The sequence below is a fragment of the Phacochoerus africanus genome, chromosome 1 (assembly GCF_016906955.1).
Source record: "Phacochoerus africanus isolate WHEZ1 chromosome 1, ROS_Pafr_v1, whole genome shotgun sequence".
In the NCBI taxonomy this organism is placed as follows: Eukaryota; Metazoa; Chordata; class Mammalia; order Artiodactyla; family Suidae; genus Phacochoerus; species Phacochoerus africanus.
In genome coordinates this window covers 128,144,751-128,163,052 of record NC_062544.1, presented here as the reverse complement: position 1 = coordinate 128,163,052, position 18,302 = coordinate 128,144,751, and the positions used below count along the sequence as shown (strand labels likewise).

Sequence of the window (18,302 nt, the reverse complement as noted above, 5' to 3'; positions counted from 1 at the left end):
TCTTAGGGTTAAAAGAGTATATTTTTCTGTATTTGCAGGCTTTTAATCAACAGGTCAGTGAGAGTAACAAGACTTCTAAAAGTCCCTTCCACATCTCACTGGAGTCAGTCTTGATTCAAGCCCACCCACCTCCTTCCTTATGGCTTCCTTTCTACTTTTGCTCTCCTGTCCTCTTTATTTAAATATTGTTACTGGCCAATGGATTTTTTGTAAAAATCCACACATTTTAAAGGGGCCCATATCTACAGACAGAGGAACTGGAAGACTACTTTTTTTGTTGTTGTTGCCATGCCCACAGCAGGTGTATATTCCCGGAACAGGGATTAAACCCGAGCCATAGCAGTGACCCAAGCATTGATAATGCTGGATCCTTAACCTGCTTCACCACAAGAGAACTCCTGGAGGACAATTTTTTAACAGAAATAATAGTATATGGTATCAATATTTTATTTAATTATGATACAAAGGTGTATTTTAAACCTCAAAAGGCCAAAAGGAGATAGAAGTAACAAGCCTGAAAAGGCCTTCTAAAGATTCAGCTTCCTTGAGTCTGGGTGAAACAGGGAATTGTCTGAGAACTGAGGAGAATACACATGTGAAAGATGCCCCAGAAATGGCATACCTCTCCCTCTAAGATCTGTGGTGTGTAGACAAGGTCATCTGACTTCTGCCAATTATCTCTCTAAATATGTTGCTGAAATAAGATCATTAATCTGAACCCTGTCCCTTTAGTAACATTTATTATGATGCTGACTTTTGGAAAGATGTACCCAGATGTAATCTCAGGGCTAAAGAGCAAAGACCATTTTAGCCAGCTTTGACTTATTAAATGTTTTCGTCTGCATTCAAAAGTTGCCTGAAACTCAGAGACCTGCTAAACTGCAAGTATTTAAAAATTTTGTGGACCTAATCCATAAATCCTACTCTTACTTTTTTTTTTTTTTGTCATTTCTTGGGCTGCTCCCACGGCATATGGAGGTTCCCAGGCTAGGGGTCCAATCGGAGCTGTAGCCACTGGCCTACGCCACAGCCACAGCAACACGGGGATCCGAGCCGCGCCTGCAACCTACACCACAGCTCATGGCAACGCTGGATCCCTAACCCACTGAGCAAGGCCAGGGATCGAACCCTCAACCGTATGGTTCCTAGTCAGATTCGTTAACCACTGAGCCATGACGGGAACTCCTACCCTTACTTTTTTTAAACCACATATTCTGCCATAAAGAAGGGGCCCAGGAAGACTTCACATCCATAAACTTTTTTTTATCCTTAGGAAAGAGAAAAAAAAAAAAAAAAGAAATGAAGGTGATGAACACATATTCCAAACTGCACACACCAAATCTTTCATTCAATTTTGTTTCCCTTGCTGGCTGCAAGAGTTAGCAGGGCTCAGTATGAAAAAAAAAAAAAAAAAAGCATCTTCAGAATCAGACCAAGGCCTCAATCCCTGCTCTATTAGTTGAGAAGCTTTCAATAAAAATATTTTTTTGGCCACACTCTGGGCATGTGGAAGTTCCTGGGCCAGAGATCAAACCCACATGGTAACAGCAACCTAAGCTGCTACAGTGACAATGCCAGATCCTTAATGTAAGGGAACGCTAATACATTTCTTATTCTGTAGTTAAACTACCCTTTGGACAGGTAGTCTTATTACCCTCTGCTTCCGGTGGGGACGCTGAAGCTGAGAAGGGCTGATGAACTCATGGAGGGTTTTACTCAGTGCAGAGCTGAGATGGGAATGTGACTACCTCCAGAACCTCAGCTCTTGGACACTGGGTCTTCCAGTGGCCTCAGTTCTTCCATCTGTGAAATGCAGACAGCAGTCTGACACATGGCATGAATGATGAGTCTGTGCAGAGTGTCTAGAACACGGCCTGGCTCCACCCTAGCACTCAAAGGAATCCTCTTTTCTTTGGGCAGGCAGACCTCATGTGCAATTTTCCTTCCTGTCTCCAGTCCAGCACACACAGCAGGCACTCAAAAATGCTTACTGAGTGTCCTGGACAAGTGACTATGTTTTTCACAAACTGACGATTTCAAGCTGTCTCCAAGAAGGAGCTGGTAACATCTGCACTCACTTTATCTGGCATGCTGGGTCTGTACTAGCTACCTTCACTGATTATTTTACCTCCTTTGCATGGATAACACCATTCCATTCTATAGACAACTTGCCCAGGCCACACAATTGGTATGGAGGTTGGATTCAGTCACATGTATCTTGGCTCCAAAGGTTATGGTCCTTCACTGCACAATGACTTTGATATATGAATAAGACATTTAAATTTGTTTGACAGTTAAAATCCAGAAGTGCATACGCCATTTTCCTCTTTGAAAATGTTCACAAACTGACCGAAACCAACTAAAAGGATTTTGAAATTGACAATTATCTGTCCCCTGTCTGACCACTCAATGCTCTCATGAGTCACCTATGTTGAAAAGTATTTGTCTTCTACCAAATTTGGATGCTGTAAACTGAACTTATTTTGGCCATTAGCAAAAGTTCACTGTTCCTTTACTATAGGTGCCTGCCAATATTCTCAATGCGATTTCTGTTTCATGAAAGTAATGAGACAAAAATGCCTATACTGAAATAGGTCCTAATTTTACTACCACGATGGAAACTTTATTTAATGAAAGCTATTAATAAGTCAATTTAAATGTCTTCAAATATCAAAGACACTTTAATTCACAGACCTCACAATGTTTTTTACAAGGCTGTAGGAAGGACTTGTGAAGATCATGTAATAGAATAACTAGTCATAACGGGGGGGGGGGGCGGCAGACCTGCACTTTCAGTTAAAATACAGTTATTTTCTACATTTTACTTACGGGAACTGTAAACTGCTGGTAGTAAATACTAGGAACATGCTAACATATTAGACAGGAAATAATTATCTGGTATAGCAACTGCAGGCCACTTTTGTGCTCAAATCACACGTGAAACAATTTTCTATGGGCTCCACTAGAGTTAGGTTTTTACTGAATGTTAGGTTAACTGCTTTCAAGGACCAGATTCAGGGGAAATTAGATTTCTACAATGAAACTACATCTCATGTGTCCTTAGGGAACAAATGCAGGTTCTTTGCCTTCTCCAGACAAAGGGGCCACCTCCCCTGCTAGAGGTCTGGAGCTGTCACCTCCCACAGCAGCTGTGAATGTGGAGGGGGCAGCAGTGGGCGGTGCTGCCCCTCAGGGTCCCCAGGGCTTCCCCTCCCCATATCAGCTGGGAGCAGGAAGAGCATCCCCACCAATGATCTCCAAAGAAGTGTCCAGACTAAGAGGGCTCTGAGCACAACAACAGTGACAAACATATTTTTGCTCGTGTTTTTTAAAGACTATATCAGGCCTTGTCATTTGTTACCCAGATAATCTTTCATCTTATTCAAGAACTTCTCTCTTAGAGAATGGAAGTTACAAGAAAGTGATCAAAGAACACCAGAAGAGCAAACATTGCTATAGCAGCAGACATCCTAATGACTTAGACTGAATGATGGTTTTATGTTTGGAAGTTAAGTTGAAGTGAGGAAGTTGGCAAAGCCGTTTTTTTATTTATTTATTTTACCCCTAATTTCGCCCCTGACTAGAAGCCAAGGGGACTTCTGAACATGACAAGCCATCAACACCTCCAGTCTCAAGGGACATTTTTGGGTATTTGTGCCAAGCAGTTTATAAAGCAAGCACGGGTGCCAAAGAGTGCCGAGGATGGTCAGAGTGGAGATTGTCTACAATGATCTAACCAGTTTAAACTTGGAAAAGCACACAGGGATGAGAAATCAGATTTCTGGTTTAAGGGCAAGTTTCATCACTGCCTTTATGACCATCTAAGGCAAAAGCATCTGAAGCGCAGTGGGTAAGCACAGCAGAGCTTAGAGGGCTGCCCAAGGTGACAAGGCATCATTCATTTCTCGATACAGTGTAATCACAATCTTGCAACAAACTCTTACAGAGTATCATTTTTTCTTATAATCTGATATGTTTTCAAATTATGTTTATCTTTCACAAAGGTTTTAAAAGAGTAATAACCTTGTTCCTCAAGATCAACATTTGTACCAAGTGAAATTTCAAAACAAAAGGGGTAGAAACAAGAAATGTATGTGATTTACCTTTTGCTAAATACACAAAGATCTATTGACAATGGCTTTTTTGCAGACCTTGGGCAAATTCCTATCAGAACCTCAGCTGGAAAAACAAGAAAATTGTATTGGAGGAGTTTTTAAATCTACACCCTATTAGAGGCGATTATGTACAGTAAATTTATTAATGTGTTATTTTTTCAATGCTATTAAGAATATGAATTGCTCTGATGATGACAGCTTTTCATTTTCTGGGTTTTGGTTGTTTTTACTGAGAAAGTAGTGATTCCTTAAATGGAGGTCTACAAAATACTAACAAACAGTATCTCACCTATCCCAGAGATAATTCCTTAATGGAGGGAGGGTTGCTTCCATGTCACAGGTAAGGAAACCGGTGCTCAATAAGACCCCAAAGTTTCATTCTTCAGGAACAGAACAGAGACTTGACTGCTCTGTAACTGAGATAGGTCAGCCAGCGCTAGGTCATGTAGCTTTGGGCAAATCCCCTTCCTGCCCCACATGGCAGCTTCCCACTGCCCTGGAGGACAGTGTGGCGCTGCTCATGCCTCAGGTGAGCCACCTGAACCGAAGGGCCCAGACACAGGATCCTGCCAAACAGTGGGTGGCTGTCTGCTATCAAGATTCCTCCATCTACCCCTGCCCCCTGAGCCACAACTCTGACCGAACTAAGCGCTTAGTGCCTATTACACAGCATTATTCAGAAAAAGGAATTATAATGAACGCACATGTCCTTAATAGAAACAATGCCTTTCCAAGTGAATTTTTTTTTTCTGTCCTTTTTTCAGGGCCGCATCCATGGCATATAGAGGTTCCCTGGCTAGGGGTCAAAGTGGAGCTGTAGCCACAGGCCTACGCCACAGCCATAGCAACGGAGGATCTGAGCTGTGTCTGCAACCTACACCACAGCTCACAGCAATGCCAGATCCTTAACCCACTGAGCAAAGCCAGGGCTAGAACCTGTGTGCTCACAGATGCTAATCGGGTTTGTTAAAGGGAACTCCTGCAAGTGAATCTTTGAATTGGCTACTCAAGGAAAGGACCAGAGAATGAATATATGTATATATATGTTTCAATGCATGGAAGTTTTATGGTATGTTAACTTTCAGAGGTGGCCTTCCTTATCCAGTATGGTTCAGTTTCCAAAATGTTCACTCAGTCCCCAGGGTCCAGAAGGGAGTCAACAAAAACACACATTTCTCTCAGGGAGTGGGGAGTAAAGACTCCTGAACTCTGGCAAATCAATCAAGACCACCTACCCATCCAACACAGCTAAGGACTAAAGATCATGTGGAAACAATTACCCATGATAATCAATCTGAGCTGGCTTTGTGTCTAGAATCAAGTCTTATTTTGGATTATCAATTCTACCAGTCAGATGGGTCCAATTATTAATAAAGAATCCTACAGAATGTATGTTTTCTGTTTCCCTAATCACTACATCCCCCCCCCCCGAAAACCTATCCAGAGACCAAGAAACAAATTGGAAAAGAACTGTTTTCTACTAAAGTTGATATCCTAAGCCCATGTGTATATGTCAGTTTACTGGCTTCACATCTAAACTAGAAGTTTACAATTTTCTGGCAAATCTCCATTTCTATCTATTTCAACTGCAATTCTCACTCACCTTTATCTGCACAACCAAATGTGTTTCTTTCTCAGACTGTTACTCAGTCACTTATTCTTTCAAGCTTCTGCATTCTCATTAAAACCTCACTGCAACACGTATATGACTTAGTGATGGACAGCATGACACTGCATTGTCACTCTGCTCTTGGTTTAATGTCTAGAATGTGCCCAGATGTTTAGTTCTCCCTATTTTCTATACCAAGCAGTTTAGCCTTCGGTAAGTTGTGGAGCGTGGCCTTTGCTCTCCTGACACTAGTTAATCTACAGCGCTGTCAAACATGTCACAGGAACTGTGAATCACTGCCTTTTGCAGAAACTGCATAAACCCCCCCAAGCACTGCTCGAGGCAGACAGCTGCACCAGGAACCCTGAACCCACAGCCAGTCTCTTCCCACGGAGGCCTCGCTAAATCATATTTAAGATAATCCAAGGGCCTGAGTGAAGGCTTTAATAAAAAGAAAAAGAAAAATGTCAAAAACAAATTGGCTGTCTTTCAAGCAGACACCTTTTTAGTAGGGTTCCCCCACCCCAAGACGCTCTTTTCTCAACCAGTGGAACGCTCTTCTTCTAAACAATCTGGAATTTCTGAGGAATGTTGTTTCTGCATAGTTAATATTTTCACATTTTTCTCCCCCCTCTTTGGTCTTTCCCAGTATAATATAATCCTTTGCACCTGCAAAAGCTCCGCAGACTGCTGACTGCCAAGAATCCACCACATGATCCTGCCTCCAGGACCAGAGGGCCTGTGTTTAAGGAGAAAGAAAAATATAAGTTATTAAATATTTGAATTTATCGGAACCTTCTGTGGGTTAGCTCTGGGGATGGGAACTTAAGTGAGAAGCTATTTTGGTGGCATTCCTCGCTGATGACATAAGTGATTTTCCCAAGGACTTAACTGCATTCTAAATAAAAATAAGTCAAAGAAACAAGGGTGACAGCTACACTGGAGTACCCAAAGGAAACCCTTTTCAGGGAACATGCGTGATACAAACACACACAGAATTTATATGTATGTATACAAATAAAGATACATCTTTCAATGTAACCTTTTAAACATTTCCCATAGAATTCTGAAAATACAATAATTCACAAATTAGTCCAGAGCAGTGAATATCGAACTCCTCAGTTATTTTTTCAATCATTATCTGTCCTGCACATGTTTGAAGGATGCTAAGTCTATTGCTTAGCAATTTTAAGTTCGTCAAAACACTGTTTGCACTGTTCATGTAGTAAGGAAAGCATTACACAAGTAAATGATCCATCTTGAGTTTCAAACTACACAAAATGGTGGCAGAGACATGGTGCCTTGCTTGCTGAGAGTTTACCATCTAGCAAACAACCAGATGTGGTCACATCAAATGGAGAACATTGCTGAGTCAGGTCCTGGTCTCATCTCTGAGCATAGCTTAAAGCCCACTGTCCTCATAACAATCCTGAGAGCTGGGTCCTATTATCAGCCTCCTTTTACCTAGGCTTTCTAACAGCAGAGCCTACACTCTCTGTGTTTAGCTTTATTGTGTATAATTGATACTCAATACACTACACATATTTAGAGCATGCCTGCATATGAAATCATTGCCACAATTATGGAGTGAACACATCAAGCACCCAAAATCAGTTTTATGTCCCTTTATTATCCCCCTTTCCTGCTCTTCCTTACCACCCCCTAAACAATCTAATGTCACTCTAGTTTGCCTTTTCTAGAATTTTATATCAATGTAATGGTACATTAAATTTTTTAACCCAAATGTTTTCCTTCAGTTTTTTTTTTTTTTTTGTCTTTTTGCCTTTTCTAGGGCCACTCCCGCAGCATATGGAGGTTCCCAGGTCAGGGGTCGAATTGGAGCTGTAGCCGCCAGCCTATACCACAGCCACAGCAACGAGGGATCCGAGCCGCGTCTACAACCTGCACCACAGCTCATGGCAATGCCGGATCCTAAACCCACTGAGCAAGGCCAGGAATCAAATTTGCAACCTCATTGTTCCTAGTCAGATTCGTTAACCACTGCGTCACGACAGGAACTCCCCCTTTAGAGTTCTTTCATGATTCATTCATGTTAGTGTGGATATCAATGGTTCATTCCTTTTTATTGGTAAGTAATATTCCACTGGGTCATTATGTATTTGTCTGCTGATGGACTCTAGGATTTTTCTAGTTTTTGCCTATTACAAATAAAGCTGCTGTGAAGTGTATATTCACGTTTTCATATGGCCACATGCCTTCATTCCTCTTGGGGAAATACCTAGGAGTGAAACAGCTGAACCACTTGGTAGGTACATATAGGTATAGTTTTTAAGGAACTACCAAATTTGTTTTAAAAAGTGGTTGTACCATTTTACATTCAGACCAGTTCCAAATTCTTTACAATCTTTCCAACACCTGATATTGTCAGTATTTAAAAAACTTAACCATTTTAATTGGTATGTATTAGTATTTCATCGTGGTTTTAATGTGTATTTCCCTAGCGACTAATGATGCTGAGCTTCTTTTCATGTACTGTGTTTGCCATTCATAGTCTGTCTTCCTTAGTGTCTGATCAAATGTTTTAGACATTTTTATTGGGTTGTCTAATTTCATAATCATTGAGTTTTGAGGATTCTTTATATATTCTAGTTACAAGTAACCTGCAATTATTTTCTCCTTGTCTGTGGCTTGTCTCTTCATACTCCTAACAGTGTCTATCCAAGAACAGAATTATTTAATTTTGCTAAAGTCCAAATTATCCTTTCATACATCTTGCATTTGGTGACACAGCTAAATCTTTTGCCTACCTTAGACCACAAAGATTTTTCAGCTATGTCTTCTTCTAGAAATTTTCTATCTTTAGGTTTTATATTTAGATTTATCTTCCATTTCAAGTTGATTTTTATGTATGCTACAAGGTTTGAAGTTCTTTTGTTTTGTTTTTATATACGGATATATAATCATTCCAGCAAGTGGAAAAGACTCTCCTTTCTGTGATGAACTGCCTTCTCACTTCTGTCAAAAATCAGTTTTCCATTTATATGGGGATTTGTTACTGGACTCTATTTTGCTCTAATCTACAGATTTACCTTAATAGCAGTTCAATACTTTCTTGACTCCTATAGCTCTATTTTACATCTTGAGATCAGGTAATGTTAGTTGTCCAACTTGGTTCTTTTTCAAACTTGTTCTGACTATTCTAGATTCTTTGTACTTTCACATGAATTTTAGAATCAGCTTGTCAATTCCTACAAAACAGCCTGCTGAGATTTTGATATGAATTGCCATGAATGTATCAATCACTTTGGAGAGAATGGAGGTGCTAACAGTACTGAGTCTTCATTTACTTAGGCCTCTACTATTTTCTCTCAACAATGTTCTGTGTTTTTCAGTATATAGGTCTTGAACTTGTATTGTCAGTTTTATTCTTATTTCCTGTGTTTTGATGCTATTTTAAATGTGGTATTGCTTGTTTTTTAAATTTCATTCTCCTATTTTTTTCTTTTTTGCTGCACCTGCACCCTATGGAAGTTCCTGGGTCAGTGATTGAATCTGAGTTGCAGCTACAACCTATGCCACAGCTGCAGCAACACCAGATCCTTAATCCACTGTGCCAGGCTAGGGATCGAACCTGCACCTCAGAAGTGTCTCAAGCCATTGCAGAGACAATGTCAGATTTTAACCCACTGCACCACAGAGGGAACTCTTAAATTTCAGTTTCTGATTGTTGCTTAATATGTAGAAATATAATTAATTTTTGCATACTGATTTTGTATCCTATAACCTTGTTAAATTTATCAGCTCTAATTGCTTCTTTGTAGATTCCATCAAATTTTCTACATCAGTGATCATGTTGTCTATGAATAAAGACGGTTTTACTTCTTCCTTTCCAATTTAGATTGTTGCCTTTTATTTCTTTTTCTTGCCTTACTGCACTGGGTAGGACCTCTAGCACCATGGCAGGTACTGCAAAAATCATGAAAAATAATAGAAATAAGACTCCTTGAATATGTTCATTACAATGGTTACTAATATTGTATACTAATCAGTATACTAATACTGACGGTGGCATGATATTTTTACAGATGATCAAATATACCACAACTCAAAGAAGAACTGCAAACTGAGAGCTAAATTCCTACCTGCAACACTTCCCCACTGAAAATAAACCTGGAAGGTTAGAAGGGCTGCTCAGACATGGAGAAGATGCCATATAAACAAATCAACGCACATACAGCCCCATCTGTTAACTTCAACCACTTTTCTTGAGTCAGACACCCAACTATGTAAACTACTAACTAACTAATAACTTAGAGAGTAACCTGTGGTGTCTGTGGATTCCAACATCTCCTTCCACCTAACTAATGAAAATGGTTACCTGGAAAGTGTATTTGTTAAAATCACTGGACTAAGAGTACAGCTGTCAGACAGACTTTTGTAACCTTACTTGTGGATATAGATGAGCTAAAAAAAATTTTTATCAGAAACAGCTTTATAAAGATAGAATTGCCATTAAGCAGAGTATTTGGTATTGTTTAAACAAATGCTCTAACGTTCGCAAATATATCTGTGTGCTTTTGTAGAAAACAATTTTCTACAGAACTCTTACAAGCACTGAAGACACAAAAGAAGCAAATTAGTGGAACATCAACTTTTTACTTTAAAGGTGGAAAAATGGGTATTTTATCAGGCTAATGCCAATTTTAACACCATTATTTACTTTGCTGACTTTTAAAAAAAGGGATACAAAACATAAAACAAGAGTTTTGGTGATGACTGAAGGTCACTGTCTGTTAACCTATTGATACTTTCACGGGTTCCAAAGAGCAGAAGTTTACTCCAAACAGATTAAAAATACTATGAATAATGCTGAGTTCATAGCAGTAATAAAGAACAAGTAATAAGATGTGCATTACATATCATATAGGAGGGAGAAAAAAATCAAAGACACCACATAATTCATTAAGTTCAACATTTACTCAATACCTACTAGGTGTCAGGCAGTGTAGGGCTCAGGGGAAAAAATAGCATTCGCCAAGTCTAACATTTGATGGAGTATAGTGGGAGCAGAAGAGGGTTATAATAGAAGGGAGGTGATAAGGAAGGCTTCACAGAGTGTCTGCTGTAATGAAGGGAAGGAAACAAAATAGTTGCTGGGGGAAAAAAACACTGATCAAAACAGACTCAGGTGGCTGAAGACACAGTTTAAAAATAGAATCTCCATAGATAAGCATAACTTTCCACTATCACCTGGCCAGAATAATTTAGCCTAAAGACATACAAAGAAATTATTTTGTATTAGAAAAGGATACTAATAAATATCTTAAACCAAAAAAATCTCTGGGACCAAAAGGTTTAGATTCAAATGAGAAACTTCCATGGCCAACAACAGAGCATAAGAGAAGTAACGATTAAAAGTATCCACAATAAATACTTATACAGAACTTCTTATGCTCCAGGCAGTAAACATATTACATACTCTAACTCATATAATCCTAATCTTCTAAGGTATGTTCCACTTAACTTCACTTTACGAACAAGAAAGTTGAGGCTCAGAGAAGTTATGTAACTTGTACAGGTATGTACACAGTGTATAAATACTTGGACTTGGATCTATAGGTTATAGGTGTCTTCAGAGCAAACAGAAGGTATTTATAAGACACTTCACTTCCACATACAGATGATAACACACAAGGAAAACACAACCATTCAAAATTCTATGGAATGCCACAAAAGCAATTCTTAGAGGGAAGTTCATGGCAATACAGGCCTTCCTAAATAAACAAGAAAAATCTCAAATAATAAAGCTAAGCTGCTACCTAAAAGAATTAGAAAAAGAATAAACAAAACCTACAGTCAGCAGAAGAAAGGAAATAATAAAGACCACAGAGGAAATAAATAACACAGAAATTTAAAAAACAATAGGAAAAAAAAAATCAGTAAAACCAAGAGCTGGTTCTTTGAAAGGGTAATCAAAATTGACAAACCTCTTGCCAGGTCCACCAAGAAGAAAAGAGAGTGAATCCAAATAAAAGAAGAAATTAAAAAGGAGAAATCTCAACTAATAATGCAGAAATTTAAAAAAAAATAGTAAAATACTATTAACAATTACATGCCGACAAATTAGACAACCTAGAAGAAAAGGACAACTCTCTAGAAACACACACGCCCACCAAAACTGAATCAAGAATTGGATAATTTGAACAGGCCAACTGCTAGAAGTGAAATAGAACATGTAATAATAATAACTCCCTACAAACAAAAGTCCAGGATCAGATGGTTTAACAGATGAATTCTACCAAACATACAAAGAAGAACTTACACTGATTCTTCTCAAACTCTTCCAAAAGGCTGAAGAGGCAACATTCCCAAAGACATTCTATGAAGCCACCATCACCATAATACGAAAACCAGAAGACACTACCAAAAAAGAAAATTATAGCCCAATTATCTTTGATGAATATAGATGCAAAATTTCACAACAAAATTTTAGCAAAGTGAGTCCAACAACATAAAAAAGATCATACACCCTGACTCAGTGGGATTCATTCCAAGTTCACAAGGATGGTTCAACACATGCAAATGAATCAATGTTACACACCACATTAAGAAAAGAAAAGTAAAAAACCACATGATCATCTCAATCTAGGCAGAAAAAGCATTTAACAAAGTCCAACATCCATTCATGATTAAAAACTCTTAGCAAAGTGGGTAGAGGGAACATATCTTAACGTAATAAAAGCCATTTACGACAAATCCAAGACCAATATAATACTCAATGGAGAAAAGCTGAAAGCCTTCCCACTAAAATCTGGAACAAGACAAGGATGTCACTCTCATCACTTACATTCAACACAGTCCTGAAGTCCTGGCCACAGCATTCCAACAAACAAAAGGAATAAAAGGCTCTTCCCTTTGCTGCCTCCCTCAAAGCCACTGCCCTATGATGTCCACTGTCACCCTGCCCTGCCACTGCCACCACCTGTGTCACCATCACCTCAGGACCATCTGTATGATTAGGCCAGTCTTCAATGAGTAGACACACACCTCAGTTCTATAGTGTTCTTGTTCACACATTTATGGAATTTCTGAAAGGCAGTGGAGACTACTGCCAGGTACAGCATGGCCTCTATGCAGATGAGTGAACTGTAAAAACTCATTGCTACTGCACAAGAAGCCCCCATAAGAGTGGTTAACCTGGACACAGAAGTGCCGAGTTGAAATCCACAGAGCATTTTTTACAAAAATTTTGACCTGGATGGGGTAAACATCAGTGCACTTCCTTTCTATTGCCTCACTATTACTGGGTTGAATAGTTGCTGCATCTTGTTAGGAGGTTCATTTCATTTCCCATTACTCCCAACTTCACACTCAGAAGCACTGAGAATTTCAAGTGGAGTATATTAAGTAGACTCTGTTTCTTTGCATCATTTCTGTACTGAGCTTTAAATTTTTTCATAACCCTATTGTTTAACTAAATTAGCATGGCTTGAATGAACCGCCCAGCTCCTGTGGAAGTCACATACAAGAACATGAGATATCTTATTACACACCATTCAACTAATGCGACCTTAAACAAATTTACAGAGGAACTTAAGAAGTATGGAGTTACCGCAATAGTAAGAGTATGTGAAGCAACTTAGGACACTACTCCCGTGGAGGATCTATGTTCTCGATTGGCCTTTTGATGATGGTGCACCACCATTCAACCAAACTTTGGATGACTGGTTAAGTCTTGTGAAAATTGAATTTCATGAAGATCCTAGTTGTTGTATTGCTGTTCATTGTGTTGCATCCAGAGCTCTAGTGCTTGTCACCCTAGCATTAATTGAAGGTGGAATGAAATATGAACATGCAGTACAATTCCTAAGACAAAAGTGGCATGGAACTTTTAACAGCAAGCCTTTTTTTTTTTTTTTGCTTTATAAGGCCGTACCTATGGCATATGGAGGGTCCCAGGCTAGGGGTCAAATTAGAGCTGCAGCTGCTGGCCTACACCACAACCACAGCAATGTGGGATCCAAGCTGCGTCTGTGACCTACACCACAGCTCACGGCAACGCCGGATCCTTAACCCTCAGAGCGAGGCCAGGGATCGAACCTGCATCCTTACTGATACCAGTCGGACTCATTTCCACTGTGCCACAATGGGCACTTTAACAGCAAGCAACTTTTGTATTTGGAGAAGTATCATCCTAAAAATGAAGCTGTGCTTCAAATACTCCGATGGTCAAAGAAACAACTGCTGCTTTCAATAAAGCTGAGGTGCTTGATGCCACTGCTTGGAAGTGGAACTTGAGACACAGCTGAATTTGTCGTACACATTAGCCAACACATTGGCTTGGTGAATAAGTCTAATGAAGCTTCCACGGGAGTGTTGAAAAGCAATTTTACCAGGCCACAAGCCTGGCAGAATTGCAACCTCTATGTTTGGGTTATGATCAACGTATTTGGACACTTAGCAAAGAGTTCTTGGTGTTCAGCATTTAGAATGTGCTTATCACTGTACCAATCGACCTTTCCTGAAATCATGCAGTACTGAGTTATGTCTTTAAATATGGTTACATGCCAGAATCTTATCAACAAGAAATTTAGAAAGCCTAGGTGCCAAAATGCCTGGCACAATATTCGTTTATTTTTAGTATCATATAGAGCTAAAATCCCAGGAGCTATGAATACTCTGGACATGATATGGTTTATTTCTTACATCATTTCAGACATAAAAAGGAGGGCTTATGTGGTTATTTGCTCACAGGACGTTTATATCTCCCACATTCACACTGGTATATCAGATTTGCTCTTTCTTTTCCTTTTTATTAACAAAGTCTTAGAGTGATCATTTAATGTCTTTCTATAAATCACATTTTGTGCTATTATAAAAGACCTCCATTTTGAAAATCTATATTGTATAGAAACACATGTCTTTAATGTCTTAAAAAAAAAAAGCCTTACAGTTCATTTTAATGTTTGCACATTGGGGTGCAACTTACAGGGAGGGCCCACAAAAAGAATAGGAGAGGGATTTTAAGTATTTTTAATAAAATGGTGCCTTAGTGCAGAACATGTAGAATATACACTTTAGTAAATATTTTTAAAAGGTAGAAATACTTTGTTATTGTAGCTAAAACAATTCTTAATTATAACATTTCTGAAATTCTTGTTAATTTTTTTCCATACTTATCTGAAGTTGTTTATCAACTTATTTTCTTGGAAGTGTGCTTCTCAACCTCTCTTGCATAAAGAAGTAGGTTTCTGCTAAAGAGCTGAGCAGACATTTAATATTTTATATGCCTTTTGAGCTATGTAACTTAATATTTGGATACTTGACAATTTGTTTTATTTTATAATTGATAAAATGGTGATGCGTATTAATGTTAGCTCAACCATATATTTATACTGTCCAGGAACATGTGGTTATAGTTCTGTGGGAGAAATAATTTGTCAGTGTTCACTAACTTGTAAAAATCTACTGTGAGAGCTTAAACATTAAATAACGAAATGCATCTATCATCAAAAATAAATAAATAGACAAATTGGAAGAGGTAAAATTGTCACTACATGCAGATTACATGATATGATATATAGAAAACCCTTAGGATCCCACATAAAAACTACTCAATGTGATAAACGAATTTAGCAAAGCAGTGGGATACAAGATTAACATCCAATAATCAGTGGAATTTCTGTATACTGACAATGAAATATCAGAAAGGGAATGTAAAAAAAAAGACAAAAAAACCCCCAACAACCTAGGAATAAATCTGACCAAGGAGGTGAAAGGCTTATATGCTGACAACTATAAGACATTAATCAAGGAAATTAAAGAGGATTTAAAGAAGTGAAAAGATATTCCATGCTCTTGGACTGGAAGAATTAGTACTGTTAAAATGGCCATACTACCCAAAGCAATCTAGAGATGACATTTTTCACATAACTAGAACAACCCCAAAATGTATGGAACCATAAAAGACCAAGAATTGCCAAAGCAATCCTGAGAACAAAACAACAAGCAGGAGGCATAACTCTCCCAGACTTTGGACAATATTACAAAGCTACAGTAATCAAAACAGCTTGGTAGTGGTACGAAAATAGACATACAGAGCCTGGAACAGAAATAGAGAGCCCAGAAATAAACTCAGACACTTATAGACAATTAATCCTTGACAAAGGAGACAAGAATATAAAATGGGAAAAAGTCTCTTCAGCAAGTAGTGTCAGGAAAATTGGACAGCTGCATCTGTATCAGTGAAATTAGAACACGCCCTCAGATCATGCACAAAAATAAACTCAAAATGGCTGAAAGACTTAAACATAAGACATGACACCATAAAATTCCTAAAAGAAAACACAGCCAAAACATTCCCTGATATAAACTGTACAAGAGTTTTATTAGGTCAGTCTCCCAAGGCAATAAAAAATAAAAACAAAATTAAGCAAATAGGACCTAATCAAATGTAAAGCCTCTGCAGAGCAAAAGAAACCATAAAAAAGAAAACAAAAGACAACCTATGGAATGGCAGAAAATAGTTGCAAATGATGCAACTGACAAGGACTTAATCTCCAAAATATATAAACAACTCATTCAACTCAACCAGAAAGTAAGCAGAAGACCTACATATATATTTCTCCAAGGAAGACATACAGATGGCCATTAGGCACAGGAAATGATGCTCAACATCACTAATTATTTGATAAATGCAAATCAAAACTACAATGAGGTACCACCTCATACCAGTCAGAATGGCCATCATCAAAAAGTCTACAAACAATAAATGCTGAAGAGAGTATGGAGAAAAGGGAACTCCCCTACAATGTTGATGGAAATTTAAGTTCATATAACCACTATGGAAAATAGTATTGAGGTTCCTCAGAAAACTAAATATAGAATTACCGTATGATCCAGCAATCCTACTCCTGGACAGATATCCGGACAAAACTGTAATTCAAAAAGATACATGCACTGCTATGTTCACAGTAGCACTATTTCCAATAGCCAAGACATGGAAGCAGCCTAAATATCTATTGACAGATGGATGAATAAAGAAGATATGGTAGACTTATAAAATCAAATACTACTGGGCTATAAAAAAAAGAATGAAATAATGCCATTCAGAGCAACATGAAAGCAACTAGAGATTTTTACACCAAGCTCAGAAAGAGAAAGACAAATACCATATGATATCGCTTATATGTGGAATCTAAAATATGGTACAAATGAACCTATCTACAGAACAAAAACAAACTCATGAATATGGAGAACAGACTTGTGGTTGCCATGGAGGAGGGAAGGGAGAGGGATGGACTGGGAGTTTGGGGTTAGTAAATGCAAACTATTACGTTTAGAATGGCTAAACAACAAGCTCCTACTGTATAGCACAGGGAACTACATCCAGTATCCTGGGATAGACCATGATGGAAAAGAATATTAAAAAGAGAAAGAATATATATGTATAACGGACTCACTTTGCTGTACAGCAGAAATTGGCACAACACTGTAAATCAACTATACCTTAACTGAAAAAATGCCTCACATGAAAAAAGAATGCCTCAAGTCAAAAAATAAAAATCATAATAATTACACAACCACAAAAAAATAAAAATAAAAAGAAAGTGGAGGAGCTGATGCTGGTTGTTATGGCCCCTTCAAAGCCATATGCCTTGTAGACAGAATAGTTGATATACAATGTTTATAAGATTCCTCAATACACAACTCAACTTCTAGAGAAGCTATACTGTAATATGTTAAGTTATTAAATAACATTTTGATGCCAATAAAATTTGTTTAAATAATGTGGATTTGTAATGGAGGACACCAAAAATCTTTAAATTGCCATTATTTCTCAACCTAAATAAGTATTTCCATTGCCCCAGAGGTCTAATGACCATTCCTGTAAAGGCAAGTAAATGACTGTGTGGAGGACAGAAAGAGGGCCCAAATGTAAGGAACCACTGTGTTGTGACAGAAGTTGTAAACCTAAATAAGTAAGGCTAAAAAAATCAGGCAACCATACTTAACTGGATGTTGCTTATTAATCTCAATTCAAAGTCTGGTTTCCCATTTTCTTTTCAAATAAATGAAATTATCAGATGGATCCATGCATATTTGTTTACATCTCATGTTAATGAGAAATTTCAAGTAATGAGAGAGGTAATCAGAAATCTTAATTTCACTTCTGTGGTTTTACTTAAGTAGGTTTCCTTAGGATGACTGGAAGTGGTTTCTAATAGCTTATACAGAAAATTTCATTTTGAAATAAGTTTAGACTTAGACAAAACTTGCAGAAATAGTAGAGGTCCCATATACCCTTCCCCCAGCTTCCCCTAAGACTGATTCCATATAACCCAAGTATGATTATCAAAACAGGAAATTACAATAGGTACAGGGAGTTTTCTCTTGTGGTGTAGCAGGTTAGGGTCCAGTGTTGTCAATGCAGCAGCTCAAGTCACTGCTGTGATGGTTTGACTCCTATTCTGGGAACTTCTGCATGCCACAAGCATGGCCAAATAAATAAATAGGTATAATACTACTAAGATACAGACTGTAATTGAATTTCACCACTCATATTGCTTAAAGGGGTGCATCTTTTTTTTTTTGCCACACTTGTGGCATGTGTAAGT

At 38.2% G+C, this 18,302-nt stretch overlaps 1 protein-coding gene and 1 pseudogene across 4 annotated transcripts in view; one reads left to right on the top strand and one right to left on the bottom strand.

Annotated features, from left to right (window-relative positions):
• Positions 1-18,302, bottom strand: part of SLC25A26 (solute carrier family 25 member 26) — a 165,233-nt gene that overhangs the window by 6,872 nt on the left and 140,059 nt on the right. For all 4 annotated transcript variants that reach the window (XM_047778888.1, XM_047778866.1, XM_047778859.1 and 1 more), the window contains one exon: positions 6,394-6,463. In XM_047778888.1, the coding sequence (XP_047634844.1) occupies positions 6,394-6,463 (70 nt within the window). The remainder of the gene's footprint in view (positions 1-6,393; positions 6,464-18,302) is intronic.
• Positions 13,170-13,942, top strand: LOC125126458 (protein tyrosine phosphatase type IVA 1-like; annotated as a pseudogene).